This window comes from Schistocerca serialis, chromosome 4 (genome assembly GCF_023864345.2).
Source record: "Schistocerca serialis cubense isolate TAMUIC-IGC-003099 chromosome 4, iqSchSeri2.2, whole genome shotgun sequence".
Taxonomy (NCBI): domain Eukaryota; kingdom Metazoa; phylum Arthropoda; class Insecta; order Orthoptera; family Acrididae; genus Schistocerca; species Schistocerca serialis.
This window is the reverse complement of record NC_064641.1, coordinates 902,685,871-902,713,431: the sequence shown is the minus strand read 5'-3', so window position 1 is coordinate 902,713,431 and position 27,561 is coordinate 902,685,871. Positions and strand designations below refer to the sequence as shown.

General features: G+C 42.8%; 1 protein-coding gene across 1 annotated transcript in view; it reads right to left on the bottom strand.

Moving 5' to 3' along the window:
• Nucleotides 1–27,561, bottom strand: part of LOC126475065 (arylsulfatase B-like) — a 202,555-nt gene that overhangs the window by 106,932 nt on the left and 68,062 nt on the right. The window contains exon 2 of the mRNA XM_050102625.1: nucleotides 25,512–25,716. Coding sequence (XP_049958582.1) covers nucleotides 25,512–25,625 — 114 coding nt within the window. The 5' untranslated portion in view covers nucleotides 25,626–25,716. The remainder of the gene's footprint in view (nucleotides 1–25,511; nucleotides 25,717–27,561) is intronic.

Here is a 27,561-nt window from a genome sequence, read left to right as displayed (position 1 = left end):
TCCAATACATTAGAATGATTACGTTCAAATATTTCGAAACAAAAATAGCCAAAAGTGCTAGCAGCACATCTTCGTTACGTGGGCGGGGCTAGAGGCCATTGAATGTTTGAGAAACGGAAATTACCCGAAGCGTAAGTAGGGGAAGAATATGAAGAGAAGAAGGACGAATAAATGTGTGACTGATTACTATGCATGAATAAATGCAACTCAACAAGATGTTTTGAAATATCAGTGTTTACGAAATTCACAATGCACATACAAAATAGGAATATGATTCCACTGCAAACACAAATCTCTGAAACCTTACATCACCTTTCGGAAATAATATTATAATCGCTTTCTATACATGTTGGTCTTTTCCCTGCTCATTCATGCAGTGGAAAACTTTTGATGAGTTAGAACATTCCCTAATATGATGAGGTGAGGTTCTAGTCCACAAAACTTGGTGGCTCCTCTGCGTGGAGGATATTCAGCGGGAAATGCAAATAAGGTGAAAACCCAAACGTAGCTTTCGTAACTGCATGGAAAGAAACCAGATATCATAATGGAAAGTATTCTCAATAAAAAAAATGGAAATGAGCGTATGGCATCGTTGGCCAGGAGGCCCCATTCGGGAAAGTTCAGCCGCCAAGTGCAAGTCTTATTTCAGTCGACGCCATATTGGGGGACTTGCGCGCCGGCGATGAGGATGAAATGATGGTGAGGACAAAATAACGCCCAGTCCCCGAGCGGAGAAACTGCCTGTACAAGGAAAAAATCATGATCGACATACCTATTGTAACATAATTCAAAAGACTCAAAGGGAAGAGCGGACGTCTCCCAGCCCGTGCGAAGGTGTTTCTGGGCCGTCACGCCATCCCAGAGAAAAATAACACAAGGAGACATTAGCGCAAACAGACAGGTTACTCACGACGTAATGGAATTGGGAAGATATTTCTAATACTGAAAACAGTTTTGTGTGTGTGTGTGTGTGTGTGTGTGTGTGTGTTTGTGTGTGCGTGTGTGTGTGTGCATGCGTGTCTATGTGAGGAGACGCGCACAGAAAGCTGGACGTCACATGCCGTGAGGTCAGTGTAACTGTTGTTGTTGTTGTTGTTGTTGTTGTGGTTTTCAGTCCAAAGACTGGTTCGATGCAGCTCTCCATGCTACTCTAACCTGTACAAGCCTCTTCATCTCCGAGTAACTACTGCAGCCTACATCCGTCTGAATCTGTTTAGTGTATTCATCTCTTGGTCTCCCTGTACGATTTTTAGCCTGCACACTTTCCTGCAGTACTCAGTTGGAGAACCTTTGATGCCTCATAAGGTGTCCTACCAATTGATTTCTCCTTCTGGTCAAGTTGTGCCACAAATTCCTCTTCTCAACTTTTCTATTCAGTAACTTCTTAATAGTTATGTGATCTGCCCATCTAATATTCAGCATTCTTCTACAGCACCACATTCCAAAAGTTTGTACTCTCTTCTTATCTAAATTGTTTTCCGTCCATATTTCACTTCCATACATGACTGCACTCCATACAAATACTTTCAGAAAAGGCTTCCTGACTCTTAAATCCATACTCGATGTTAACAAATTTATCTTCATCAGAAACGCTCTCCTTGCCATCGTCAGTCTACATTTTATATCCTCTCTACTTCGACCATTATCAATTATTTTGCTGCCCAAGTAGCAAAACTCCTTTACTACTTTAAGTGTCTCATTTCCTAATCTATTTCCCTAAACATCACCTGATTTAATTCGTCTACAATCCTTTATCCTCATTTTGCTTTTGTTGATGTTCTTTCAAGTCACTACTTATGCTGTTCAAAAATGGTTCAAATGGCTCTGAGCACTATGGGATTCAACATCTGAGGTCATCAGTCCCCTAGAACTTAGAACTACTGAAACCTAACTAACCTAAGGACATCACAAACATCCATGCCCGAGGCAGGGTTCGAACCAGCGACCGGAGCGGTCGCGCGGTTCCAGACTGAAGTGCCTAGAACCGCTCGGCCACACCGGCCGGCGCACTTATGCTGTTCAAGTGCTCTTACATGTCCTTTGCTGTCTCTGAGAGAATTACAATGTCATCGGCAAACGTCAAGGTTTTTATTTCTTCTCCATGGGTTTTATCTCCTACTACAAATGTTTCTTTTGTTTCCTTTACTGCTTGCTCAATATTTAAAACTGCGTAAGCAGCAAAGGAAAGAAAAGAAAAATTCTGAGAAGGAAATAAAATCCAGGGAGAAGTGCAAACATACCACCAAATTGGGCTTTCGCTGCAACACGAGGCAGATGAAGGAACGAGGAATACAGCGTGTCTCATCAGGGAGCGGTTACCGTACACTGTGGTAGCATTCGTCACTACAACAAGGTCCAGTGAATGGACGAAGTTTCACGAGTGCAGCCCAATGCATAGGGAATGTTCAGAACCACATTCACTGGTGCTAGAACTAATGAGCGCTTCATTACGCAACACTCAAGACGAATCTCACGTCAAACAGCAGATGCAAATGCAACGAATTTAAGAGTTCTGCAAGGCACATAATCCCACACTCCACAGTGGCAGGGCGACTGCATGATGGTGGTCTCGCCTTCCAGGACGTGGCGTTCTGATGACACTCGCACTTGGGTGGCTCCGTTTGCAGTGATAGAAAGAGCGAAGGGACTGGAACATCAATGAATAGGATAAAGAGCTGTTATCGGGTGAAAGCAGATTATGTCTGAATAATGATTCTGGAGATACTCTCATATTGCGGTAGCTGCGAACACTGAATGCATTGAGCAAAACTGTCGCAAATGATCGTTTTCGTGGTGTACAAGTTATGGTATTGGGAGGCATAATGCGTCACGGAAGTACTAACCTACAAATATTTGAACGCAGTACATTCACATTTGAACGTTATTCTCATGCTGTACTTCTTCCCCCTGTGAATCTCTTCAGTGGTGCATTCGGGCCAGACTTTTACGGATGACAATTGTAAGGTGCGGTTTTGATTATTCTAGAATTGAGAACAACTGTGTAAGGTGAAATGACAAGTTTAATCTCGCAATTTTTCTCCTAAAATTACACTCTTTTGCACAGTTTTCAACTCGACAACATGAAAACAGCGCAATGGATAAAGCATCTTGCCAACATCAAAAAGTGAAATAATTTTACACACAACAATGTTAAATATTAACTCTCTGAAAGAACATTAATCCTAAACACAATATTATGAAAGTTTAATTGGAAGTTTCTTTACAAAATTGCTCCTACAAATGCGTTATGATGTTAGTAAGTACTACGAAAATCGTCCGATTCCGGTTCAAAGTTCGGTACTATTTAGGATGACAATCAAGTCTACTGTGGATGGTTAGTTAAGTGACAGATTTGAGCGTAAGATTACCCAAGGCCGTTCTAGTTTACAGTGGACGCAAGCTGAAGAACCAACAAAGTTCACGCCTCTGTGCGCGGTACTTACCTTATGCTGCAACGTGCTGGCGACTGTAAGGCCGCTCTCTCCCTCTGAAATTCATACAAACCTAATCTGGCCTTTGCTGAACTTGCCAGCAGAAACTTTCCCTATGTTTCTCGTTATGCGAGAAAACATGTACTCAGCCCTAGTCTTATTATGTGGCGATATACACGCACACGGTTGGAGCAACATGCATATTATGGTGCCCTCTCAGATCTCGCAAGAACAGCTAAGTAATTTGGCTGGTTCGTTTCTCCACAGTTGGAGCTAAACGTTGCCTCAGCTAATTTCTAGCTGAACTGCAGCTGCTGTGAACGCAATGTCCACACCAATTTCTTCTCTGCAGTATACAGAGTGTTAAACGCTCCAATCTGCACTTCACGCCAGTTTACAGAAGAGTCCCCGAAAATTTCTCTCTTGTCCTACTCATGGCGGAACTACCTTCCCCGACTTGGGCTCATTCATTTTTCACATCATGGTCCTTTTCGACTAATAGGTGCGTCCCTCTTATTTTGTAGAAACTCTCTCTACTAATCGCAATATCCCTTCTATCAAACTGCGTCGAAACTTCAGTATTTTTCTCCTTCTTAGTGTGTTTCCGCCAATCGGACGTTTTGTGTCCGTTCTAGACGCCTGAAATACATTCACCTTTCCGTGTGTCACAGTTTCTTGACGAAATGCGTCACTGGCTCTTCTTCATATCCCATTGTAATTGCGAAACACGGCATTTTGAAGCTTTTTCCCTATCCCTTGTGCACATGTGCTGCTACACGCGGTCCTCTGGCCCAAATCACCTGGCCTGGGTTCACTGACCTTCCTCCTGCCACCCCTTTGAGTGATTTCCGTCGTAACCCCCACAGCACACCTTCGCTATGCCGTTGTATGGCTGGCTTTTCAAAACTAAAAGTGACTTGTGTTTCCTGTTCCACCTTCTGCTCAAAGCCATGCATTATATAGGAACGGCGTATGAATTACTGTCGATTGGCTGTCATCTATTTTTGCATTCCATACCGATAGGCAAACGTTCTTATAACTGCCAAATTGCGTAAGGTATCTTCACCTTCTCGTTGCGATGTATAAAGTTCTCATGTAAGGTGCGAATTTGACCACTTATTCAGCCACCCTACACAATGCGTGACCCATTGAACAGTGCATATGGGGCAGCTCTTGGATATAGATGATATTCGGTGAATGGAGTGGCCTGCCCATTCCCCCGACTTAAATCCCATCGAGCATTTGCTAGAAGAGTTGTGAAGACGTATTGCAGCTCCATCAACATGCAACAACAATCACAGAGCAGTTTTCAACCGCATTGGTGGAGGAATGGAGCACCCTACCACAGGAACTCATTACCAGCTTTATGCGCAGCATGGGAGCTCGTTTGCAGAGGATGCATTGTTATCTGTGGTGACCATACACTCACCCCATTAAGAAGCATGTCCTGCCTTTTGATATGTCCTTAAGTCCTGGGAACCATTGTAAATCACGGTGACTAAGCTGTAGTTATTGTCTTTGGCGCGAGGGGAAAATGAGTGTTGGCAAGCCTCTTTAATTTATCGAATTTTGTCGTTGTGCTCCTTTTGCGAGTCGTATGTGGGAGGAAATTGTTGTCTGACTCTTTCCAGAAACTACTCTCTCGAAATTTCAATAGTAGACCTCTCTGTGAAGCACAGCGCCTCTCTTGTAACGTCTGCCGCTGGAGTTTGTCAACCGTCTCAGTAACGCTCTCGCGCCGACTAAACTAACCAGTTACGAAACAAAACGATTTTCGTTGGATCTTTTGTATCTCTTGTATCAGTACTATCTGGTAAGGGTCCAATATGTGTGAACAAAACTTAATAATCGTTCGAAGTAGCGGCTTGTAATCCTCTTCATTATCTGAATTACGTTTCCTTTGGATTCTTCCTATGAATCTCAGTGCGGCATCTGCTTTTTCTACTATTTGCTTCTAGTGGTCATTCCATTTAAGATCATTGCAAATAGATACTCCTGGATATTTTACGGTAGTAACGGTTTCCAGGTATTTGTCATCAGTAGCGTAGTTGTAGAGGAGAAGATTTTTTTCTATGTGTGTGCAGTATGTCATATATAATTACGTTCTGTGTCAGCTTACAATCCTTGCAAAATTAATCAATCCACTGTTGTCCTTGTGCAAATCGTTACTGTCTTCTAGCGTTGCTGCCTTCTTATAGACAACAGCATCGTCTGCTAACAACCTATCGAGGCGTTCTACTAGATCATTTATTAAGTGAAATTTAAACAGTAAAGGTGCTATCACAGTTACTAGGGGAACTTCCTAAGTTGTCTTTATATTAATCCGTAGTTTACTTCTATCTGCATGGAAGTCTTGAATCCACTCGCAAGTCTGGTCCGATGCTCGATAAAATCATTGTTTTTTCCTTAATCGGCAGACCGAGTCAGTGTCAAATGCCTTCCTGTAATCGAAGAACAAAGCACTGACATGAGCGGCAATGTCTACATCGCTGTGAATCTCATGGAAGAGCAGTGCGAGCTGTGCCTAGTAAGATCCCTGTGTTGCGAAATACATGTTGATTTCTATAGAGGAGATTTTCGTTGTCCAAAAATGTCATAATACATGAGCATAAAACACTTGGCCCACTGTTGGCTCATCAGTGGCATTGTGAGGTTTCTGCCGACTGTTGACACATCTCTGGGATTTCGTGATTTTTGGTTGCAATTACGGAGTCCCTGTAAGCCATGATGGGGAAGTATCAGCTCGAAGCAGGCAGTCAGTGGTGTGCGTAGAACAAGATAGACAAGCATTTGTCATGTGGGCCATGAGTTGCCGAGTCGACAGCAAGAATAGTGTCTTGTACTTCGCCTGGAATACAGAGGCGTCCAAAAAAATGTATCCACTGTTTAAAAGACCATAACTGGCAAACTAACTGACGGAATTGTCTCACCTTTGGTAGTGTAATAGTTTGTAGTTCCGGCAATCACCACACAAGCGTTGTATTGCGTTGTTTTGATTGGTCAGATGACAGTCGCCAGATAGTCAGTGTTTTGTTATTAGTTGCACCTAGTTACTCGAGTAAACAAGGCTGGCACAAGGCTTACATTCGATGAGAGGAAGTCAATTTTGAAGTGGTATTTTAAGTACGAAAACATTAATGAGGTTCAACGGCAATGGCGAAATGAATATCAAATAGAGCCACCGACATGTTTAACGATTCGTCGCATTCGAGACAAATTTGAAGCCGAAGGCTGTGTTAAAGATGTACACAAACAACGATCTGGACGACCTGTGACAGTAACAAGTCCAGCTAACTCCCGTCGTGTGTTACAAAAATTCACTCGCTCACCATAGAAATCTGTGAGACAGTGTGCCCGTCAAACTGGACTGAGTCGTTCAAGTGTTCGGAGAATTTTGAAGATAGCAAAGTGGAAGAGCTACATGCCACGATTGCTGCACGCAATGAACGAGGACAACCCATATCGTAGAATGAAGTACTACGAGTGGTTTACTAACACGGTGCGCAACGATGAAGAGTTTGCAGAGATGATTGTGTGGTCTGATGAGGCACAGTTCAATCTCAATGGTACAGTAAATCGCCACAATTGCATCTACTGGGCTGCCGAAAATCCGAACGTCCATGTAGACAAACACGTGAATTTGTCAGGAGTAAATGTGTGGTGTGGGTTGTCTTATCGGGGTTTGATTGGGCCATTCTTCTTTGACGGCACAACCGGTGAGGTGTACCTTCAGAAGCTTCAGACATCCATTTTACGTGCCATCCGAGACTTGTATGGAGACGGAACAGTTTACTTTCAACATGATGGTACCCCAGCACACTACCAAAATCCTGTTATGGCATATCTCGACGAAAATCTACCAGGGAGATGGCTAGGCCGTAGGGGTGCTATGGAGTATCCACCACATTCCCCAGACCTAACTCCTCTGGACTTTTACCTGTGGGGAACACTGAAGGACGTCGTTTATCGACAAAAGCCACGCACATTGGATGAGCTTTGAGAATCCATCGTACATTCATGTGCAAATATCCAACTGAACACGTTGCAGTCAGTAGTTCGTGCTGCAGTTCGGCGGCATCGTTTGTGTGTGGATGTTAATGGTGACCATTTCGAACACCTACAGCGATACCTTTAAGATGGACTTTAAGCTACACTTTCACCAAAAACGAGACAACTCCGTCTATTAGTTTTTGCAAGTTATGGTTTTTTAAACAGTGATTACTTTTTTTGCACCCCTCTATATAGGCTGGTAACTATTTGGCCGCAGACTTCTATGTTAGATGGCTGTTGGCGTTCCTGGCTACCCGACAGCAACGGACAAAGTCGCATAGAAACTTCTGGACGAAGGCTATATTTGTATACAGTTTGCGGACGTACCAGGAACTGAGAAATTAACGGTATGTTTCTTCTAAATTCGAAGTGTTGGCCGGGCTAAGTTATGCTTCAGTGCTGTTCGCCCGCTTAGTAACTGCATTAACCGTTGTTTTAAACGATTCTGATACTATGGTCACAAGCGGCGCATCCGTTTAATCCTTGTGCAGTTTCTGTAATTGGTAGTTGTTGGCGCTTGTATTTTGCACACGTTGTCGTAACAGCAAATAAAATTACGTTTAGGTAGTGATCATTCATACCTGCAAGTTAGCCATATGCAGTTCATTTTTAACTACTTGTGTATCTGGACTGTAGTAAAGCATTAAGCTGAAGTTGTTGTTGTGGTCTTCAGTCCTGAGACTGAGCTGAAGTGGCCACATTTAAATTCAGTATAAACTATTGACCGTTAAAGTAAATCCTTTATCACGATTCAATGTTTTTAAAGTTGGTTTTATTTTTTATTTTTTTTTAATGTCTGAACGAGTTGTACGGGTGATTGGTCACGCGTGACTTGGAATGCGAGCACATGTTATTAACTTTAAAAGAATTACTTTTTGTTTTCGTGTACACGCCCCCGTGTACTAAAACGCCTTCCATAATACTACAAAAAATTGACGTCAATGATGTAGGCCTACAATTATAAGCAGCTGTCCTGCGAACGCTCTCGAAAACTGGAATCACCTCCGCTTTTTTCCATTTACGCTTCGTTGAAACGGCGAAGTTCTGCTAGAAGGGTCTTCCTTCACATAATCTCTGTATAATCCTACACTTATCTACTCTCGTTCTGACGTCTTTCCAATACACAGAGATTACAGTTGCTTTTCTATACAGCGAAGAGTTATCTCTATATGTGACATTTCGAAGTTCGCACGATGATTTAAAGAAATAATCGTGTTACGATCTTCCGCGGTGGAACAATTTCTGACGATTGAATTGAACATTTCGGTCTTCTCTCTATCATTTTCCGTTCCGGTACAGTTGTAGTCACTGAGTGACTGGGTCGATAATTTCGAAACGCTTACTGATTTCAAGTAAGACCAAAGTCTCTTGCAGTTTTTAGTGAGATCCGTTAACAAAATTTTATTTTCATAGACACTGAATGCTTCTGTCATTGCTCTCTTTACGCTCATTTTTACTTCGTTGTGCTTTATTTGTCTGCTAAGTTTTCACTTCTTTTGATCTGTGACGTAGCAGTTTTTTTAACATGGTTATTAAATCACATTATTATTTCCCGTTTCTGAAGACGTTCCTCAAACCATAATTGTCTAAGGCATACCGAACGATGCTTTTGACTTCTTTCCATTGGTGCTCCACATTTATTTCCTCAGCTCTAGATATTTATGTGACCCACTCAGATATACTCCAATTTGTATCCTGTCACTCTTACGAAGCAAACGTATTTTCCTACCTTTCTTAACATTTCGTGTGGTACCATTAGTCACACACCGAGGTGGCACGAAGTCATAGGATATCTATATGCACAAAGAGAGATGGCGGTAGTATCGCGTTCTCAAGTTATAAAAGAGCCTATCATTTGTTCTCAGGTGACTCATGTGAAAAGATTTCCGACATGTTTCCGGCCGTACGATGGGGATGTAATTTGAGCTAGACTTATGGAACATTCCATTTTGCAAATCGATAGGAAATTGAATGTTCCGAGACCAACAGTGTCAAAAGTGTGCCGAGAATATCAAATTTAAGGCATTATCTCTCATCACAGACAATGCAATTTGTGACTACCTTCACTTAGTGACTGAGAGCCGAGGCGTTTGAGTTGAGTTGTCGATGCTACCAGACAAGTAACACTGCTTGAAATAAACGCAGGTATAAATGTGGAAAGTACGACGAATATATTGGTTAGTACAGTGCGGCGAAATGTGCTGTTCATGGGCGATAACAGCAAAAAAAAAAAAAAAAAATGAAAATGGCTCTGAGCCCTATGGGACTCAACTGCTGAGGTCATTAGTCCCCTAGAACTTAGAACTAGTTAAACATAACTAACCTAAAGACATCACAAACATCCATGCCCGAGGCAGGATTCGAACCTGCGACCGTAGCGGTCTTGCGGTTCCAGACTGCAGCGTCTTTAACCGCACGGCCACTTCGGGCGGCCGATAACAGCAGACAATCGATGTGAGGGCCTTTCCTAAGAGCACGACATCACTTGCAGTGGCTCTCCTGTGACTATAACGGTTGGATCCTAGACAACTGGAGAATGGTGCCCTGCTCAGATGAGTCCCGATTTCAGTTGGTAAGAAACGATGATAGGTTTTGAACGTGGCGCAGACCTCACAAAGCCATAGATCCAAGTTGTCGACAACGCACTGTGCAAGTTGGTGGTGGTTACGTAATGGTATGGACTGTGTTTAGATGGAATGGACAGGCTTCTCGGTTCCTACTGGAACGATCGCTGACTGGGTCCTTTGTATGTTGGGTTTCTAGGAGACCATTTGCAGCCATTCATGGACTTTGTGCTTCCAAACAACAATGTAATTTTCATGGATGGCAGTGACAATTCCACGTATCACTGACCGCAATTGTTCGCGACTGGTTTGAAGAACATTCTGGACAATTCTAGCGAATAATTTGGCCACCGTGATCGTCCGATATGAGTCCCACCGAATATTTATGGGACATATTGAGATGTCAGTTCGAGCATAGAATCCTGCACTAGCAACACTTTCACAATCATGGACGGCTATAGAGGCAGCATGGCTTAATATATCTGCAGGAGACTTGTAACGCCCTACTGAGTCGCTGACACTGACAGCCTTATGATCACTGATACCCTCCAATATGTTGAGTCATGGGAGAAACCTAATGTCTGTTTGTTGCAAGGAGGTCTAAGAAGTTACTTCACGAGTAACTATCTGGTCGAAGTCATTTTCGGACAAGTAATTCAGAATATTGTCACACGAATCCCTGTCTCTGGCGCCAATTTTGATGGCTTTACTCTCCCAGTCTCTAACTGGCAAGCCGATGTCACTCCCATCAAAGAGCGTGATCAGGGAAGTTATTCACAAAATCCCGCTGTTTCTCTGAAGAAACGTTATACTACAATTTAATACAGGATGCTCAGAGGTAGTATGGTGTAAGAGTCCTACCATAAATACAATCGTAGCTGTAAATCGCCGTTGTTACACATTTAGGATATTCCCAACCAAATCAATACTAGTGACCATGTGTCCAAACCTACAGTGAAATGTTAGTTTGGATGTCTGTAAGAAATGGAAAATTTAAATGCTCAGACTATATTTAGTAGGGATCAGTGAAGCGCAACGGAAAGAAGACAAGGATTTGTCAGATGAGTACATGGTAACATCAACAGAAACAGAAAATGGTATAACGGGAGTAGGATTCGTTCTGAATAGGAAGATGGGGTAGAGAGTGTGTAACTGTGACCAGTTCAGTGATAGGTTTATTCTTATGAGAACCTACAGCAAACCAATACCGGCAACCATATTTCAGTTACAAATGCTGACGTCGCAAAAAAATGTTCAAATGTGTTTGAGCTCCAAAGAGATCTAACTGCTGAGGTCATCGGTCCCTAGACTTACACACTATTTAAACTAACTAAAACTAACTTATGCTAAGAACAACACACACACACCCATGCCCGAGGGAGGACTCGAATCTCCGGCGGGAAGGGCCGAGCAATCTGAAACTTGGCGCCTCAAACTACGCTGCCACTCCGCGCGGTCCAGCGTCGCAAACTGAAGGTAAAGAGATAGAGAAAATACATGAAGATATTGAAAGAGTAATACCATACGCAAAGGGAGATGAAAATGTAATAGTCATGGAGGACTCGAGTGTAGGTGTAGGGGAGGAGTGGATGAAAATGTTACAGGAGAATGTGGGCTTGGGACGAGCAGTGAGAGGCGAGAAAGACTAATTGAATTCTGTAATAAATTTCAGCTGTTAATAGCGAATACACTGTTGAAGAATCACAAGAGGAGGATGTTTACTAGGAAATGTCCTGGTGATACGGGAAGATTTCAATTAGATTATATCATGGTTAGACAGAGATTCCGGAATGAGAGATTGGATTGTGCGGCGTACCCAGGAGCAGATACAGATACAGATCGCAATGTAACAGTGATGATGAGTAGGGCGAAGTTGCAGAGATTAGTAAGGAACAACAAATACGCAAAGCAGTGGGATACGGAAGTACTAAGGAATGAAATATGCTTGAGGTTCTCTAATGCTGAAGATAAAGCAATAAAGTAGACAGTACAGTTGAGCTGAATGGACATCTGTAAAAGGGGCAATCACAGTAGCTGGAAAGGAAAACATAGGTATAGCGATAGTAACTGCAAAGAAACCATGGGTAACAGAAAAAATATTGTAGCTGATCGATGAAAGAAGGAAATACAGAAATGTTCAGGGAGATGCAGGAAGACAGAAACACAAATCGCTGATTAATGAAATAAACAGGGCGTGGTGGGAATCTAAGACAAAACGACTGCATGAAAAATGTCAAGATTTCGAAAAAGAAATGATTGTCGGAAGGAGCGACTCAGCATACAGAAAAATCAAAACAACCTTAGTCGAAATTCACAGCTAGGGTGGTAACATTGAGAGACCAAACAAAAATTCATTGCTAAATGGAGGAGAGAAGGTGAACCTGAGAATAGGACAGACGGTGAATCAGAGAATAGGACAGTCGGGGAGCTGCAGAAACAGCAGGCTCAGTTAGACTGGGATAAAATTGAGACAGATCAGACAGATGGGTATCGAAGGGACGAGCATATCGAATTTCAGAATATGAAGTTACAAGTAGGGCACATTCTGAGCCAGAAATAGAGAGCCCACGTAGGAAATGGCAAAGATTAGAAGCGAAACGAGCACAGGAAACGCGTTTGTTTGCCGCATATTCAGGGACAGGATACGCGTCAATACTGTCAATGAACCGGCAGTTAGCTAACGTTCAAAGAGAAGTAGACAGTGAGGAAGAGGGGAAACATTTAGAATACGTCGAACCTATCGTACACATTCTAAATATGCCCCAACAACAGACACAGAATTTTTCGGAGTTACGAGCGCCACGAAAAGGTTCTGTAACAGACGCAACTGTACCTGCAGTCGTAAGACATACACAACAGAGAGGGCAGAATGCGGAGTTGTTTGCGCCACATAATGGTTCAATGACAAACGCAACTAGTCCTCAACACAGACAGCACAGTATTGCAGTTTTCAAACTTAGAAACACTACAGCATTGCCCAGTAAACGACGTAACTGACCGAGTAGAAAACAATAGATCAAGAATACATAGTTCAGCCGAAGGTAGTGTTGCAGGACAGGACGCGATCATGGAGATGTTACAAAAAATGAACGCTAATATGACGAAACAGAATCAGCATATTAATACACAGATGAGAAAACAGTATCAGGAATTGAAACAGGATAATCAGAACTTGAACAGGATAATCAGAACTTGAGACAAAAGATTAAGACACAGATTCAACAGGTTGAAGTCCAGATGGAAGAAGGGATCGCGAGAACTGATAGTCAGATCACTCAGATAAACAAAGACGCGAAAGAATCTAGAGAAAGAATTCAGGTACTAACACAAGGTCAGCAGCAATTACACACTGACGTAGACAAGGTCCAAGTGGACATTCTAAACGGTGACAAAAAGGTGGAACGTTTTACGAAAAAAGCCACTCCAACAGCAATACAAATTACGGGAGAGCATGTAATTCAAAGCAATGTCGCAAAGGTTGCACTGAAAAAATATGATTAGCGGATCAATAAAATATAACTGAGAAACAATGATCACTTTTAAAAGCTCGAACAGAGTTGATACAAACTATGGAAGAAAAGATCGGGACCGATTACACCTGTAGCGGAACAACTGACACGTCAAGCATTAATTCGGTACACGAACACGAGCCGTCTAAGAAAGTTTAAGTATAACCAAGGCTAGACGTAACAGTCGCGCAGAAATCGAAACAGAAAACCCCGATTGAAGTAATACATGACATGCCACAGGACCAGGCACAGTATCTAGAAAAAAGGAACACATACATTCAGCCGATACCAATCGAAAGACAGACAACTGAACCTGTAAATCCAATGACACAACATAATAGCAGTACAGGTACTATACCGCTAACGACGAGAGTAGAAACACACGAACAACACGTTTGTTCACCAATGATACGATATGACGTGGATATGAGTCAGGAAATTGAGAATGGGCAGACAGGCAGTAGATTACCAGTGAATAAACACGACGACACAGTCAGTGTCAGATTATTTGAGTCCATGAATCAGCAACAAACCGGATTTATGAGTAGATATAATACAGACCACTTCCTTACAGTTAGAAAATTTCTACATTTCAAGGAAGAAGGCGGTAGCTTGCATGCACGCACATTCATCGATCAGTTTCAAGTAGGCTTACCAAACCACTGACATCATTTGTGCACACATGTCAGGGACAGTAGCAGAGGTGATGTAAAAGATCGCGGCTACCTGTACGTTTTACCTACAGTTCAGAACAGCATTTCTCGAAAGATATTGGTCTAAGGAGGCGCAAAACAAAATTAAATACGAGTTACTTCAGATGACACCATATGAAAACTCAGGAGAGAAAAGCGTGGTAAAATTCTTTTGTACAATGGGCAAAAAGAATCAATGCCTAGACAAACCATACAGTAACGGAGAGCTAATACGTCTATGTAGAATGAAATTACCGGTTAGGTATCAACAGGCGACAGTAGGAAGATAATGAAAATACCGAAGAATTCAAAGAGGTGTTAAGGGAACTTGAATTTACGTCTAAAGGAAACGAGGTGTAAGAAAAAAGAAAGGAAAGGGAACAGCAAAAGAGAGGACAGGGAAAGAATATTCCAATAATAAATAATCGTAATCCTAACACCAATAATTTCAGGCATTTTAACAGACGAGGACAATGGCTCAATGGAGACAATTGGCATAGAAACGATAACAAGAATAATTGGTACCGAAATAGGAACGGTAATGGACACTCATACAGTGGCGGATATTGGTTTAGGAATCAAAATGCCAACGGTCAAGGGTACTTTGAAAGAGGTCACTATGTTAAAAACAGCAACTGGCGAGACGAGGGCGCGAATAATTACCGAAGAAATTATGGTCCACAGAGACAAGAACAACACAGCAAAGGGAAACCTTAAGTAGAAATTAGGCCACCAAATCCTGAAAAACGTAAAGATTGACGGGAAAATCCGGAAGAGGTTAGGCAAACTGACGTCCATTCATCAAAGCAATCGAAAAAGGACAGTCATGTTTTGGAAGTCACTAGATCAAAATTAGAAAAAACTGAGAATAGCCAAAATTCCGATAAAGAGGGACTTACGAAAATTTACGATAAAGAGTCAGCAGCAGATACACTTGAATTACGCTACATAGCCTGGGGAAACAGTATAGAATGGGAAAATTCAGAAAGGGACGATGAACTGCCACCACTTTCATATATTAAAAAAATAAGCGATGAAGAATTGTTAACCAGAGCAGAGTATCCTAGATAAAAGAAAACACAGACGGCACGAACAAAAAACACTTATAATGTACACAACATGGGTGACTATGAGGAGATAGAGTACATTCGGGAATGTTTGGAAATGAAGGAAAATAAAAGACAGGAGCTCGAAAACGGAAAAAAAATGGTTCAAATGGCTAGGAGCACTATGGGACTTAACATCCGTGGTCATCAGTCCCCTAGAACTTAGAACTGCTTAAACCTAACTAACCTAAGGACATCACACACATCCATGCCCGAGGCAGGATTCGAACCTGCGACCATAGCAGTCGCGCGGTTCCGGACTGAGCGCCTAGAACCGCTAGACCACCACGGCCGGCGACGGACGAAAAGAGGTGGGGAGGTCACAAACGGTTTTGCTCGCGGAGTTAACACCAAAGCAAACACAAACACAAAGGGAAGGAACAATTATCCACAGGTTAAGCTATGAATCTATAGCAGAGGATTTGATGCAAGAAAAGGAAATCGTAACTTGCACAATTATACAACCCATTTTAAAGATAAACATTGGTGAAATCACGACACAAGCAATCATAGATAGTGGGAGTCAAGTGACAGCTATATCAGAAAGCCTATTTGAAAGGTGTAATAGAGAGAAAGAACCATTGTACTTGGGACCTATATCTACGAGACTTCCGAGAAGTAATTAATGAGACACCACATACTACCACGATCTATCTACAAATTACAGTATTAAAGAATATAGATCCACAAGAAAAAATATAAGAAATCATTAAATTTCCAGTTATTCCCGAAAGCAACATAGACAAATCGTCGCTTCTGCCCTACAAAACACTCGCTCAGCGGCAATGAGACGTGAGATCACTCAAGACAAATCTGCCACAAAGAAACGCTTCACACTGGGCCAAAAGGTGTTCGTAAAAACTCATTACCTTTCACATGAAAGTCAAAATAAATGCAGAAAATTTTTTGCAATCTATAAAGGGCCAATGATAATTTCCAGGATCGCTCACGAAAATGCCATAGAGCTAACGAACCCAAAAACAGGTAAAAGTATTGGCATATACCACGTGAGCCACCTAAAAGAATGTGAATGTAAGAAATGGTAAAAGAGAAGAAAGGGAAATAGACAGAGGGGCAATCGCAAATCGTGTACAAACCACTAAATCAAAAAATAAATTAATAATCAACAAAATAAATATTAATTAAAAGAAAAAGAGACACAATACACACTAACAATCTCTTGTAGTATCAAGTACACATTTACAACATGCACACAAACAATAAATGGTACTCAACAATTAAAAGAATGAAGAAGTGGTAGGCTATAAAATGATAGATGTATGCTTTAATTAAATTATCATATGAGAAATAAATAATAATTTTCTTCATTTTTATAAACATTGCTTTGTATGGAGTTGAAATCTCTTGTTGTTTGTATAAAACAAAAAAACATTGTACAAAATTTCTCTAAACGAAAAAAGGGACATCGCCACCAACACCAATCACCAGCTCCCTTAACACCAGATGCTTCAAGATAGCGACGGAGAGGGTATGGACATGTTGAGAAAGCACTTAGGGCAATAACAACAACATGAAGACCAACGCCACGCTGGAAATGCAGGTTGCAACCAGGTTGGACTTCAGGAGGACAACACGCAGTACGAACATTTCATGTCATGACACTCCTACACAACAGAAGAGCGTGGGGAGAATCATAATACGACGAGACGACAATGAAGGTACAAAAAATTACTAAGAAGTACAAACTCATCAAGTAACAGTTGGAAAATCAGTCAGATCCTACAAATCCTATATCACTCCTACACTAAAATTCACATATTCCTAGCCCAAGAAGAACAGACGAATGCAAGAAAGAAGAGAAGAGCAGAAGATGCAAGATGAAGAAGGGCAGAAGACAGCAAGATACCTTTCTCTCCTATCCTACAAAGCAAATTGCTACAAACGTCTTTCCATGAACTTTGAGGTATGGCAACTACTGCAACCACCTCTCCAGAAATAAACCTTGAATCGTCAAACAAATACAGGTGAATGGCAAACTGAATATTAAGTACTACCAACCAACATTATCTAGAAATAGATTCAGCAAAATGAACAGTATTCTCCCTACCACATCATCAAAGTGCCATACCGAACCAGGTGTGAAGTACCGAGACGTCACAGCACAATATTGGGTGACGGTCGTCTGTAGTCAACTACAATCATCGAACTGCCATACCGTCCCAGGTGTGACAGCAGAAGAGCACAAGGACATCACTGTTTATGCAGTAAACCACAGTCATCATCATCGGTTAAATGTACCACTCCATGATGACAATGTCAACAAGTAAGACCTGGCATCGCATGCTAGACTGCTCCCCTCATGATTTGTGACACCCACACAAATGAGTCGAGCACAGAAACTGACACAGCATATGAAGAAAAGAGTGATAAAATATAAATGTAGAGTTTAAAAAAAATTTATTTGTGAAAATATTTTTTCCCCATTTTGTAAAAGTAATTATTTTATCATATATGTAAAGCCCATAATGTGGAGAGAATTTAAAATATTATGTAAAGAAAATTAATTAGTATAAGTAGATAATCTCAAATATCCCTGTAAAGCCAAGTTAGTTTTTTACATAAAAAAGGATTTGGTTAATCATAGGTTGAAAGAGGATAGAATAAAGAAAAACACACTTCTTCACTCTTAAAACAGTGACACAAAAAAAGGAAAATAATGCCTAAATAAATAAAACAAAGTCGCACAACAGAGGTTTTGTGAACATTCATGCGAAGCTTAACTAAAGAAAAGATATAACCACACTAAAACATGATACACTGTACACTAACGAGTTTACAAAAATTAATATTGAAAAAATAGTTTTTGGAAATGAAAAAGGAAAACACACAGACATGTACTGGTAACGACAAAGAATAACAACCTTCATAAAGTTTACATTTGCCTAACAACAAAACATAAATTTTAGAATTAAAAAATGGAAACAATAGCTATAAAGAAATCATTAGAAAAAATTGTTAAGAATAGCTAAGAAAAGTTTATTGGAAAATCTAAAAGAACAATTTTTGCCTGACTTTGTCAATGTCTTCCTCAGCATTGACAAACCCCAGACAAAAATTTTGTCGTAAGGAGGGAGGAATGTAAAAGACGTCATGGTCACCTGACCCTCATTGCTTACATATTCCACCCTCACAATCATATTCCGCACATCAAGACGCTTCATTCAAATCGAAACTCGATAAGATAAAGTCAATGTTGTATGAATTCATGTAAATGATATGCAAATAACAAGTAAATCGCCAGTGTGCATGGAGATTGAAATACTTGAGGCTAGTGTACACACACACAGGCACGACGATCACAAAAGCTTTTAGTTCGGGAGAGGCAAACCACACGCCTGGAGGCCAGTCCCTTCAGAGGACGAGTCAACCTATCAACGTCAGCCAGTGACCGCCCATAGAGCAGACAGCGTTTTCCCAAGTGCAAGGGAAAACACCCCCAAGTTCAGCTTATAAGCAAATTCCGCTACATTGTGTGGGAGCACCCAGCCTACACATTCTTTACAAACATAACACGGAGTTTCAGAGGTTTTCACAAGGAGACAGCAAACGCCAAACGCCGATGCTACAGATTTCTGGACTGGTCACCTTAAACGAAACGTCATTCTCCCGTTTTAGAAGAAAAATGCTGATTGGCAGACGATATTCCTGACACCTTGAGCTGAAGGAGTAATGGAAGAGACTGAAAGATACTCCCCTTTACATCTGACATGGAGAGGGGCCGTTCCGTTGTCGCTCTTGGAGCGAGAACACGTAATGAGAACGTGTGCACTCGTACGTGTATTCAAAGAGCGAGGAACAAGTCTCTCGTCAGTACTTCACTGGGAGAGCATCTCTGTTGAGAGCGAATTGGAGTGCGACTCTATATTGAGTCCTTGCGATTAAGCGTTATTCACTGTGTAGGACGCCACACTTACTGAGCGGTGTGAACAGAGAGAGTTATAGTTAAACGCCTGTGAGCGAATTTTTGAGTGGCATCGCGGTGGACTGGTTATCTGACCGGTGTACCACGCCAATAGCTAGGGGCGAATAGGAGTCTTTGACTTCATCGAGGCATAGGGAGAGTTTGATTGGCGAAGGTCAATCCAGATAGAACGAGAGTTATCTTATTATTCAACAGCGAGCGGCGCAGACAGCAGTCAACGGAGCTTATGGTATTGTACACTACAGCTCTTGCGAGCCCCATATTTCTTCCACAACAGTATAAGTCACTGTATTTCACACGTGACAGCCTCGACCGTACCTAGCAACATTCTAACACATAATTGTTGAAATTGTGTAGGCTCAGCCATTCTGCCAAGTCAATAACAATCTTAAACTTTGTATAGAAATTTCATTAGCGAATCCTATCCTTAAGAGGTAACTTCACGTTCCGAAAAGAACCCGGATATAACTTGTTCAGTTCATAACTAAAAGTGCCATTGTGATTTCTCAGAGTTTTTGCAAAAAATAATAACTTTCGTTAGTTTCATGTTTTTCTTACACTAACTAGCACTACTCCAGTACCCAAGTACCCCACTAGTTACTTAAGAAATTTTGTGAATTTTTGTTTCATTCCCTTACAGCGAACGACTCCAGAAGATATTTATTGCTGAAAGTTATTCAGGCATTTCTCTTTAGAACGTTAGGAGCGTCTGTCTGACTTCTGTAGTAGTGTGGGGGTAGAAATTGCATCTTGCACGAGCCACAGGGTAAAGGGTACATCTCAGATTAATCCGTTGCTCAGAATGACAGAACAGCACCAACACGTACACCACAGAACTGCACGGCCGGTAAATTCATCCTGATGCTCTTCGAAGCACGGACTTACACAACGAGCTGCGTGACATGTTGTATTGTCCTGCTAGTAGATGCCATCCTGCTAAGGAACAACAAACTGCATGTTGGGGTGGATATTGTCCCGAACGACAGATGCATACATGTGTTGATACACTGCGCCTTACAGAATGTCGAGATCACCCATTGAATGCCACGAAAAATTCTCCAAAACATAAAGCTCCCTCCTCCGGCATCGATACTTACGATGCTCGTTGCAGAGTGTTCGCTTTTACGAGGTGCATTCAAGTTCTAAGGCCTCCGATTTTTTTTCGCTGGACTGGAAAGAGATGGAAACATGCACATTGTTTTAAAATGAGGCCGCGTTCATTGTCAATACGTCCCAGAGATGGCAGCACCGTACGGCAGATGGAATTTTACCGCCAGCGACGAGAATGAGAACTGTTTTAAATACTTAAAATGGCGAAGTTTTCCTTACTTGAGCAGAGTGCAATAATTCGTTTTCTGAATTTGCGTAGTGTGAAACCAACTGAAATTTATCGACAGTTGAAGGCGACATGTGGTGATGGAGTTATGGATGTGTCGAAAGTGCGTTCGTGGGTGCGACAGTTTAATGAAGGCAGAACAGCGTGTGACAACAAACCGAAACAACCTCGGGCTCGCACAAGCCGGTCTGACGACATGATCGAGAAAGTGGAGAGAATTGTTTTGCGGGATCGCCTCCAGAGTTGGCATTTCTGTGGGTTCTGTGCACACAATCCTGCATGACGACCTGAAAATGCAAAAAGTGTCATCCAGGTTGGTGCCACGAATGCTGACGGACGACCACACGGCTGCCCGTGTGGCATGTTGCCAAGCAATGTTGACGCGCAACGACAGCATGAATGGGACTTTCTTTTCTTCGGTTGTGACAATGGATGAGACATGGATGCCATTTTTCAATCCAGAAACAAAGCGCCAGTCAGTTCAATGGTAGCACACAGATTCACCGCCACCAAAAAAATTTCGGGTAATCGCCAGTGCTGAAAATATGATGGTGTCCATGTTCTGGGACAGCGAGGGCGTAATCCTTACCCATTGCGTTCCAAAGGGCACTACGGTAACAGGTGCATCCTACGAAAATGTTTTGAAGAGCAAATTCCTTCCTGCGTGTGCTGTTTCACCAAGACAACGCACCCGCACATCGAGCTAACGTTACGCAACAGTTTCTTCGTGATAACAACTTTGAAGTGATTTCTCATGCTCCCTACTCACCTGACCTGGCTCCTAGTGACTTTTGGCTTTTTCCAACAATGAAAGACACTCTCCGTGGCCGCACATTCACCAGCCGTGCTGCTATTGCCGCAGCGAATTTCCAGTGGTCAAAACGGACTCCTAAAGAAGCCTTCGCCGCTGCCATGGAATCATGGCGCCAGCGTTGTGAAAAACGTGCACGTCTGCAGGGCGATTACGTCGAGAAATAACGCCAGTTTCATCGAATTCGAATGAGTAGTTAATTTTAAAAAAATTCGGAGGTCTTAGAACTTGAATGCACCTCGTAGACGTTTAACGTCGATGGGTCATAAAACGTTATTCACCTGAAAAGGCCACCTGTCGCGATTCACTGGACTTCCATTTGCGGTACTGGCGCGTAAATTCCAGCCTTCGTCACCAGTGTAGAGCAGTGAGCACGGGTGCATGGATCGGGTGCCAACTGCCGAGCCCCGTAAGCAGCAGCGTCTGCTGAACGGTTGTCGAAGAGACGCTTGGGTGGTCTGGGTTGTCAGTTGCTCCACAGTTGAACGTCTGTTCGCCCGCACTTACCTCCGCATCTGTCGTTCTCCCCTTGACCCTGATGCAGCGCAGTTGCCTCGGTGCAGGGTTCTGATAGCGCCACTTTGATAAGCACGGTATACTTCTACCAAGGCGGCACGTAACGGTTTACAAGCTTCGACGTTTCGGAAATACTTCCACCGTCAGCCTGAAAGCCTGATTATATTCTCTTGGAAGTCACATAAATCTCTCCATTTCCGCATTTCGGCAGTGAGTGTATTTCCGCGTCCTCCAGACACGCTTTATACAGGGTGAAAAGTATTTAAACCGACAAACTGTGGGAGTCTGTAGGGGACAGAAAAAGAAATAGTTTTCCCTAGTATCATTTTTTCCTATGAGGAGTATTTAATCCGGTAGAGGAAGATTTCTCTGGCGGAAAATTAATTAAACCAACAAACACTTTTCCAATTGTTATGACCAATAGACAACACCTTAACACTATCCAATTTCAATTAAAATAGATTTTCAAAAATGCCTCCATAGACACGTAAACAAAGGCTACACCGTCGGATCACGTTCTGTCTGACACGGGCAAAAACCCTAGGTGTATCCCGAATTGTTCCTGCTGCTGCTACTATCAGGGCAACCAGATCCTCTTCTCATGCAACAGGGGTTGCGTAAACAAGGTTGCCCATCTCTCCCCCCACAAGAAAAGTCCTGAGGGGACATATCTGGGGATCGAGCAGACCACGGTACAGGACCACCTCTACCCATCCACGTTCCTGGGAACCGTCGGTCCAGGACTCGACGCACACGACGACTGAAATGTGCCGGCGCCCCGTCATGTTCGAAGCGCATACGTTGTCTTGTAGGGAGCAGGACGTCTTCCATCAATTCTGGCAATACTCTGGCGAGAAAATTGTAATAGTTCCTGCCATTTAATGGCCTAGGTAAGAGATACGGCCCAGTTAAACAGTCCCCAACAACACCGACTCACACATTAACGAAAGAACCGCTCTTTATGAGCGCTAGTAACTGTGGCATGTGGGTTATGGCTCTGAGCGCTATGGGACTTAACATCTATGGTCATCAGTCCCCTAGAACTTAGAACTACTTAAACCTAACTAACCTAAGGTCATCGCACAACACCCAGTCATCACGAAGCAGAGAAAATCCCTGACCCCGCCGGGAATCGAACCCGGGAACCCGGGCGCGGGAAGCGAGAATGCCGCCGCACGACCACGAGCTGCGGACACATGTGGGTTATCCTCACTCCAAACATGTGAATTTTGTATGTTGAAGACTCCATCACGCCCGAACTTTGCTTCATCGTTAAAGAACACAGAGGATGGGAATGTAGGATGCATTTCACATTGTTCCAGGTACCACTTTCTTTGCTAGGACATTTACTTGCTCACTTCCTAGTACTCCAGAGCGGCTTTTCATCCAGGCCTATTGATACTTTCAAAAATATCTGGAAACCGATATATCTATATTTTAAAGCATATCATTGTCTGTTCTCGGTATATCGACAACAATCACCGATATGTCCATATTTCGACGGGAGAACATCGACGTCATTGACAACTAAAAATATCGACTGCACATTAAATATACTGCCCTTTTTAGAGCTGTATGTTTAATTATTGATTTATTATTATACAGTACATTCTGTTCACCAACAAACTAACAGCCGGCCTATCCCCCTTAGTGCAAGAACTGAAAAGAAAACGATATACGTTCACGCTTGGCGATAATCATTTTGCTAACAATTGTAACTGCATGCAAATGGCACAATAAAACGTGACTGATGGGTCCGTCGTTCGGTTTCGTCACATATTGCATTTATCTGTAACACTACATGTTGAGTTCCCTGCTTTCTTATTTCTGCCAACGCCACCAATATAGCAGTTGCACTGTCAAAATTGCGTGGTGAAGAAAAATGTTGCAGTTTTTGTTGGTAGCGCCGAGCGCCGATTACATTTCCCCCCACACGGAGGCCCACCGCAAGGACCAATCTTGTCATTTAGATTTTTGTTCATCATTTTAAGCAACTGTTTTTGGAGAATGCCAATGTGAAGTATTAGCACACTAGTTGTATTAAAAATTGTGGAGATCTCTTCTGAGACGGCCGATGTGGCCGAGCGGTTCTAGGCGCTTCGGTCTGGAACCGCGCGACCGCTACGGTCGCTGGTTCGAATCCTGCCTCGGGCATGGACGTGTGTGATGTCCTTAGGTTAGTTAGGTTTAAATAGTTCTAAGTTCTAGGCGACTGATGAGCTCAGAAGTTAAGTCCCATACTGCTCAGAGCCATTTGAACCATTTTTGATCTCTTCTGCCGGCCGGTGTAGCCGAGCGGTTCTAGGCGCTTCAGTCTGGAACCGCGCGACCGCTACGGTCGCAGGTTCGAATCCTGCCTCGGGCATGGATGTGTGTGATGTCCTTAGGTTAGTTAGGTTTAAGTAGTTCTAGGTTCTAGGGGACTGATGATCTCGGATGTTAAGTCCCATAGTGCTCAGAGCCATCTGATCTCTTCTGAACAGCCGTTGCAAGGTATCCCAGGTATGCTCAATAATATTTATCACTGGGGAGTCTGTGGGATATCGGAAGAGTTTACACTCAAAAGAGTGCTCCTGGAGCCACTCTGTAGGATTGCTGGGAGTGTGGGGTGTCGGATTGTCCTGTTGGAATTGCCAAAGTCCGTCGGAATGCACAATGGACATGAACGGCATCAGGTGATCAGACAGGATGATTACGTGAGAGTACTGTCTAGACGAATCAGGGTTGTCATATCACTCCGAGTACATACGCCCCACATCATTACAGAGCCTCCAACAACTCTACCAGTCACTCACTTCCTGACATGCAGGGTCCATGGATTCATGAGGTTGTTTCCATACATATATAAGTCCATCTGCTCATACAATTTTAAGTGAGGCAACATGTCTCCAGCGATCAACAGTCCAATGTCGGTGTTCGTGGATCAAGGGGAGGCGCAAAGCCATGTGTCGTGCAATCATCAAGGGTACATGAGTGGGCCTTCGGCTCCGTAAGCCCATATCGGTGCTGTTTCGTTGAATGGTTCGCACTCTGACACTTGTTGATGGCCCAGCATCGAAATTTGCAGAAATTTGCGGAAGGATTGCACGTCTGTCACCGTGAACGATTCTCTTCAGTCGTCGTTGGTCCCGACCTTGTTGGATCTTTTTCCGGCCGCAGCGATGACGGACATTTGATGTTTTACCGGATTCCTGATATTCACGGTACACTCGTGAAGTGGTCGTACGGGAAAAATCCCACTTCATCGCTACCTCGGAGATGCTGTGTCCCATCGTTCAAACTCACTTAAATCTTGATAATCTGCCGTAGCAGCAGTAACCGATGTAACAACTGCTCCAGACACTTGTTGTTTTATATAAGTGTTGCCGACCTTAGCGCCGTATTCTGCCTGTTGATATATCTCTGTATTTGAATAGGCACGCCTATACCAGCCCCTTTGGCGCTTCAGCGTATGTTAAAGGAATTAAATTTTTTGAAAGTCCAATGCTCTGACGAAAATGAACTGTTATCAAGCTGGTAATAATGGAATAAAGCACTTGCGTACGTAACTTACCATGTCGTCGACGATGATGAAAATTATGTGCGGAGACCTACAGGAAATGTGGTGACTGACGGACGTGGCTGCGAAGCTAGCCACGAGCAACGCGACTGCCAACGATGTCTTCATTTTGCAGGCGTCTGTTTAGTGAAAGCAGTGAAGTCCACTGTGGAATGGATTCTGGCGAGCAGCCGGCCTGGATCAACACTATTCCTTCACTCTGAAAAAGAAAGGTGCGAGTTTTAACTCAATGGTAAGTATCCAGGAAAAATGTCCAATAGTTGTAGTATGTCTCTGTCTAGTCAGGTGCGTTACCTCTGTTTTATTAGAAGATACCTGCAATTTGGTTTACCTAATGCAGAGGTGAAGTCAGACAAGTGCTGCTCATCCATTCATGTGAGGCCTAACGTCGATTAATTCATCGCATTTTTATCGTTACGAAAATAATGTAATTTAAAGTAGCAATTTTTGACGATACGAGATGTAACTATACACCGATGAGTTAAAAGATAATGATCCCAATCCACCGCGTGACGGAATGCATGCGTGAGCGTAACACGGCGAAGAAAGTATACAGGGTGCTTGTCGCAACTTGAGACAACTAAACGTTTTCTTGGTGAACAGCTAAAACAACTTTATTCAGAAAGAAGGGTAAGATTTCAAATACTTTGCTTTCAAATTACGAAAGATAGAAACACAAAAAATGGTTCAAATGGCTCTGAGCACTATGGGACTTAACTACTGAGCTCATCAGTCCTAGAACTTAGAACTACTTAAACTTAACTAACCTAAGGACACCACACACATCCATGCCCAAGGCAGGATTCGAACCTGCGACCGTAGCGGCCGATCGGTTCCAGACCGTAGTACCTAGAACCGCTCAGCCACACCGGCCGGCATAGAAACACAATTCCAACGTTCCTGGCAAGATAAAAGTTCAATATCTTACGCATTCAATGTGAGAACTTCTCTAAGCACTGCCGACGTTACCTGAGGGACACAATTCCAGGACGATGGAGTGGACGTTGCCGGACGTAGTGACCGAGCGGATCTAGGAGCTACAGTCTGGAACCGCGCAACCGCTACGGTCGCAGGTTCGAATCCTGCCTCTGGCATGGATGTGTGTGATGTCCTTAGGGTAGTTAGGTGTAAGTAGTTCTAAGTCCTAGTGGACTGATCACCTCAGAGGTTAAGTCCCATAGAGCTCAGAGCCATTTGAGCCATTTGATTGGGCGAGGAGGAGCAGAAGATGAACTCATCACCGGTGGCGTCCCAGGTCTCCACACCTCACACTTTGTGACTTTTATCTATGGGTTCACGTAAAACACCTCGTTTTTTATGCCCCTCTGTGCCTGACACTCTTGAAAGTCTGCGACATCGCACTGTTGAAACTGTGAATTCGATAACGAGAGACCAGCTGCTTCGTGTGTGGCACGAATGGGACCACCGTTTATGACATTTGTCGTGTGGCACATGGTGCTCACTCTGAATGCATAGAAATTTGAAATTTTCTCTTTCTAGGAACATTGGAATTGTGTTTCTGTATTTTGTAGTTCGGAAGCAATAAATGTTTGAAATTTGTTATTTCTTTTTGAATAGCCTTGTGTAGGTAAAAGAGACATCTGTCTGTGCTGCAACTGGACGCCTACCAATCATCCCTCCTTCATGGGTGGGGTCAACGTAGAATTTTCAAGTGTGAACCTTACATTTCATTGCATATTCGGACTCCAGACAAAGAGTATTTACGGTTTACCAAAACCATTGTTTACCAGTTGTGGTAGATAGCGCTGTAATTGACAAACGTCGAGCGCGTCTCTTTTTGCAATTAAGAACCGACGCATTTGATTCTGAAAACCACCTTATCATAAAAGTAGGTTAACTGCCATATCTGTCACAAATCCTGTTTCTCAGGTATGAGTACGTGTATCAGGTTGAAAGGTATATTAAATACTGAGGTCTATGATCCATTGGTTCTGTGAAACATTGAAGATTCTATGTCAGTGAAGTCAAACCATACTGGCATATATGTCACATATTCTGATACTTACTCGCAAACTCACATATT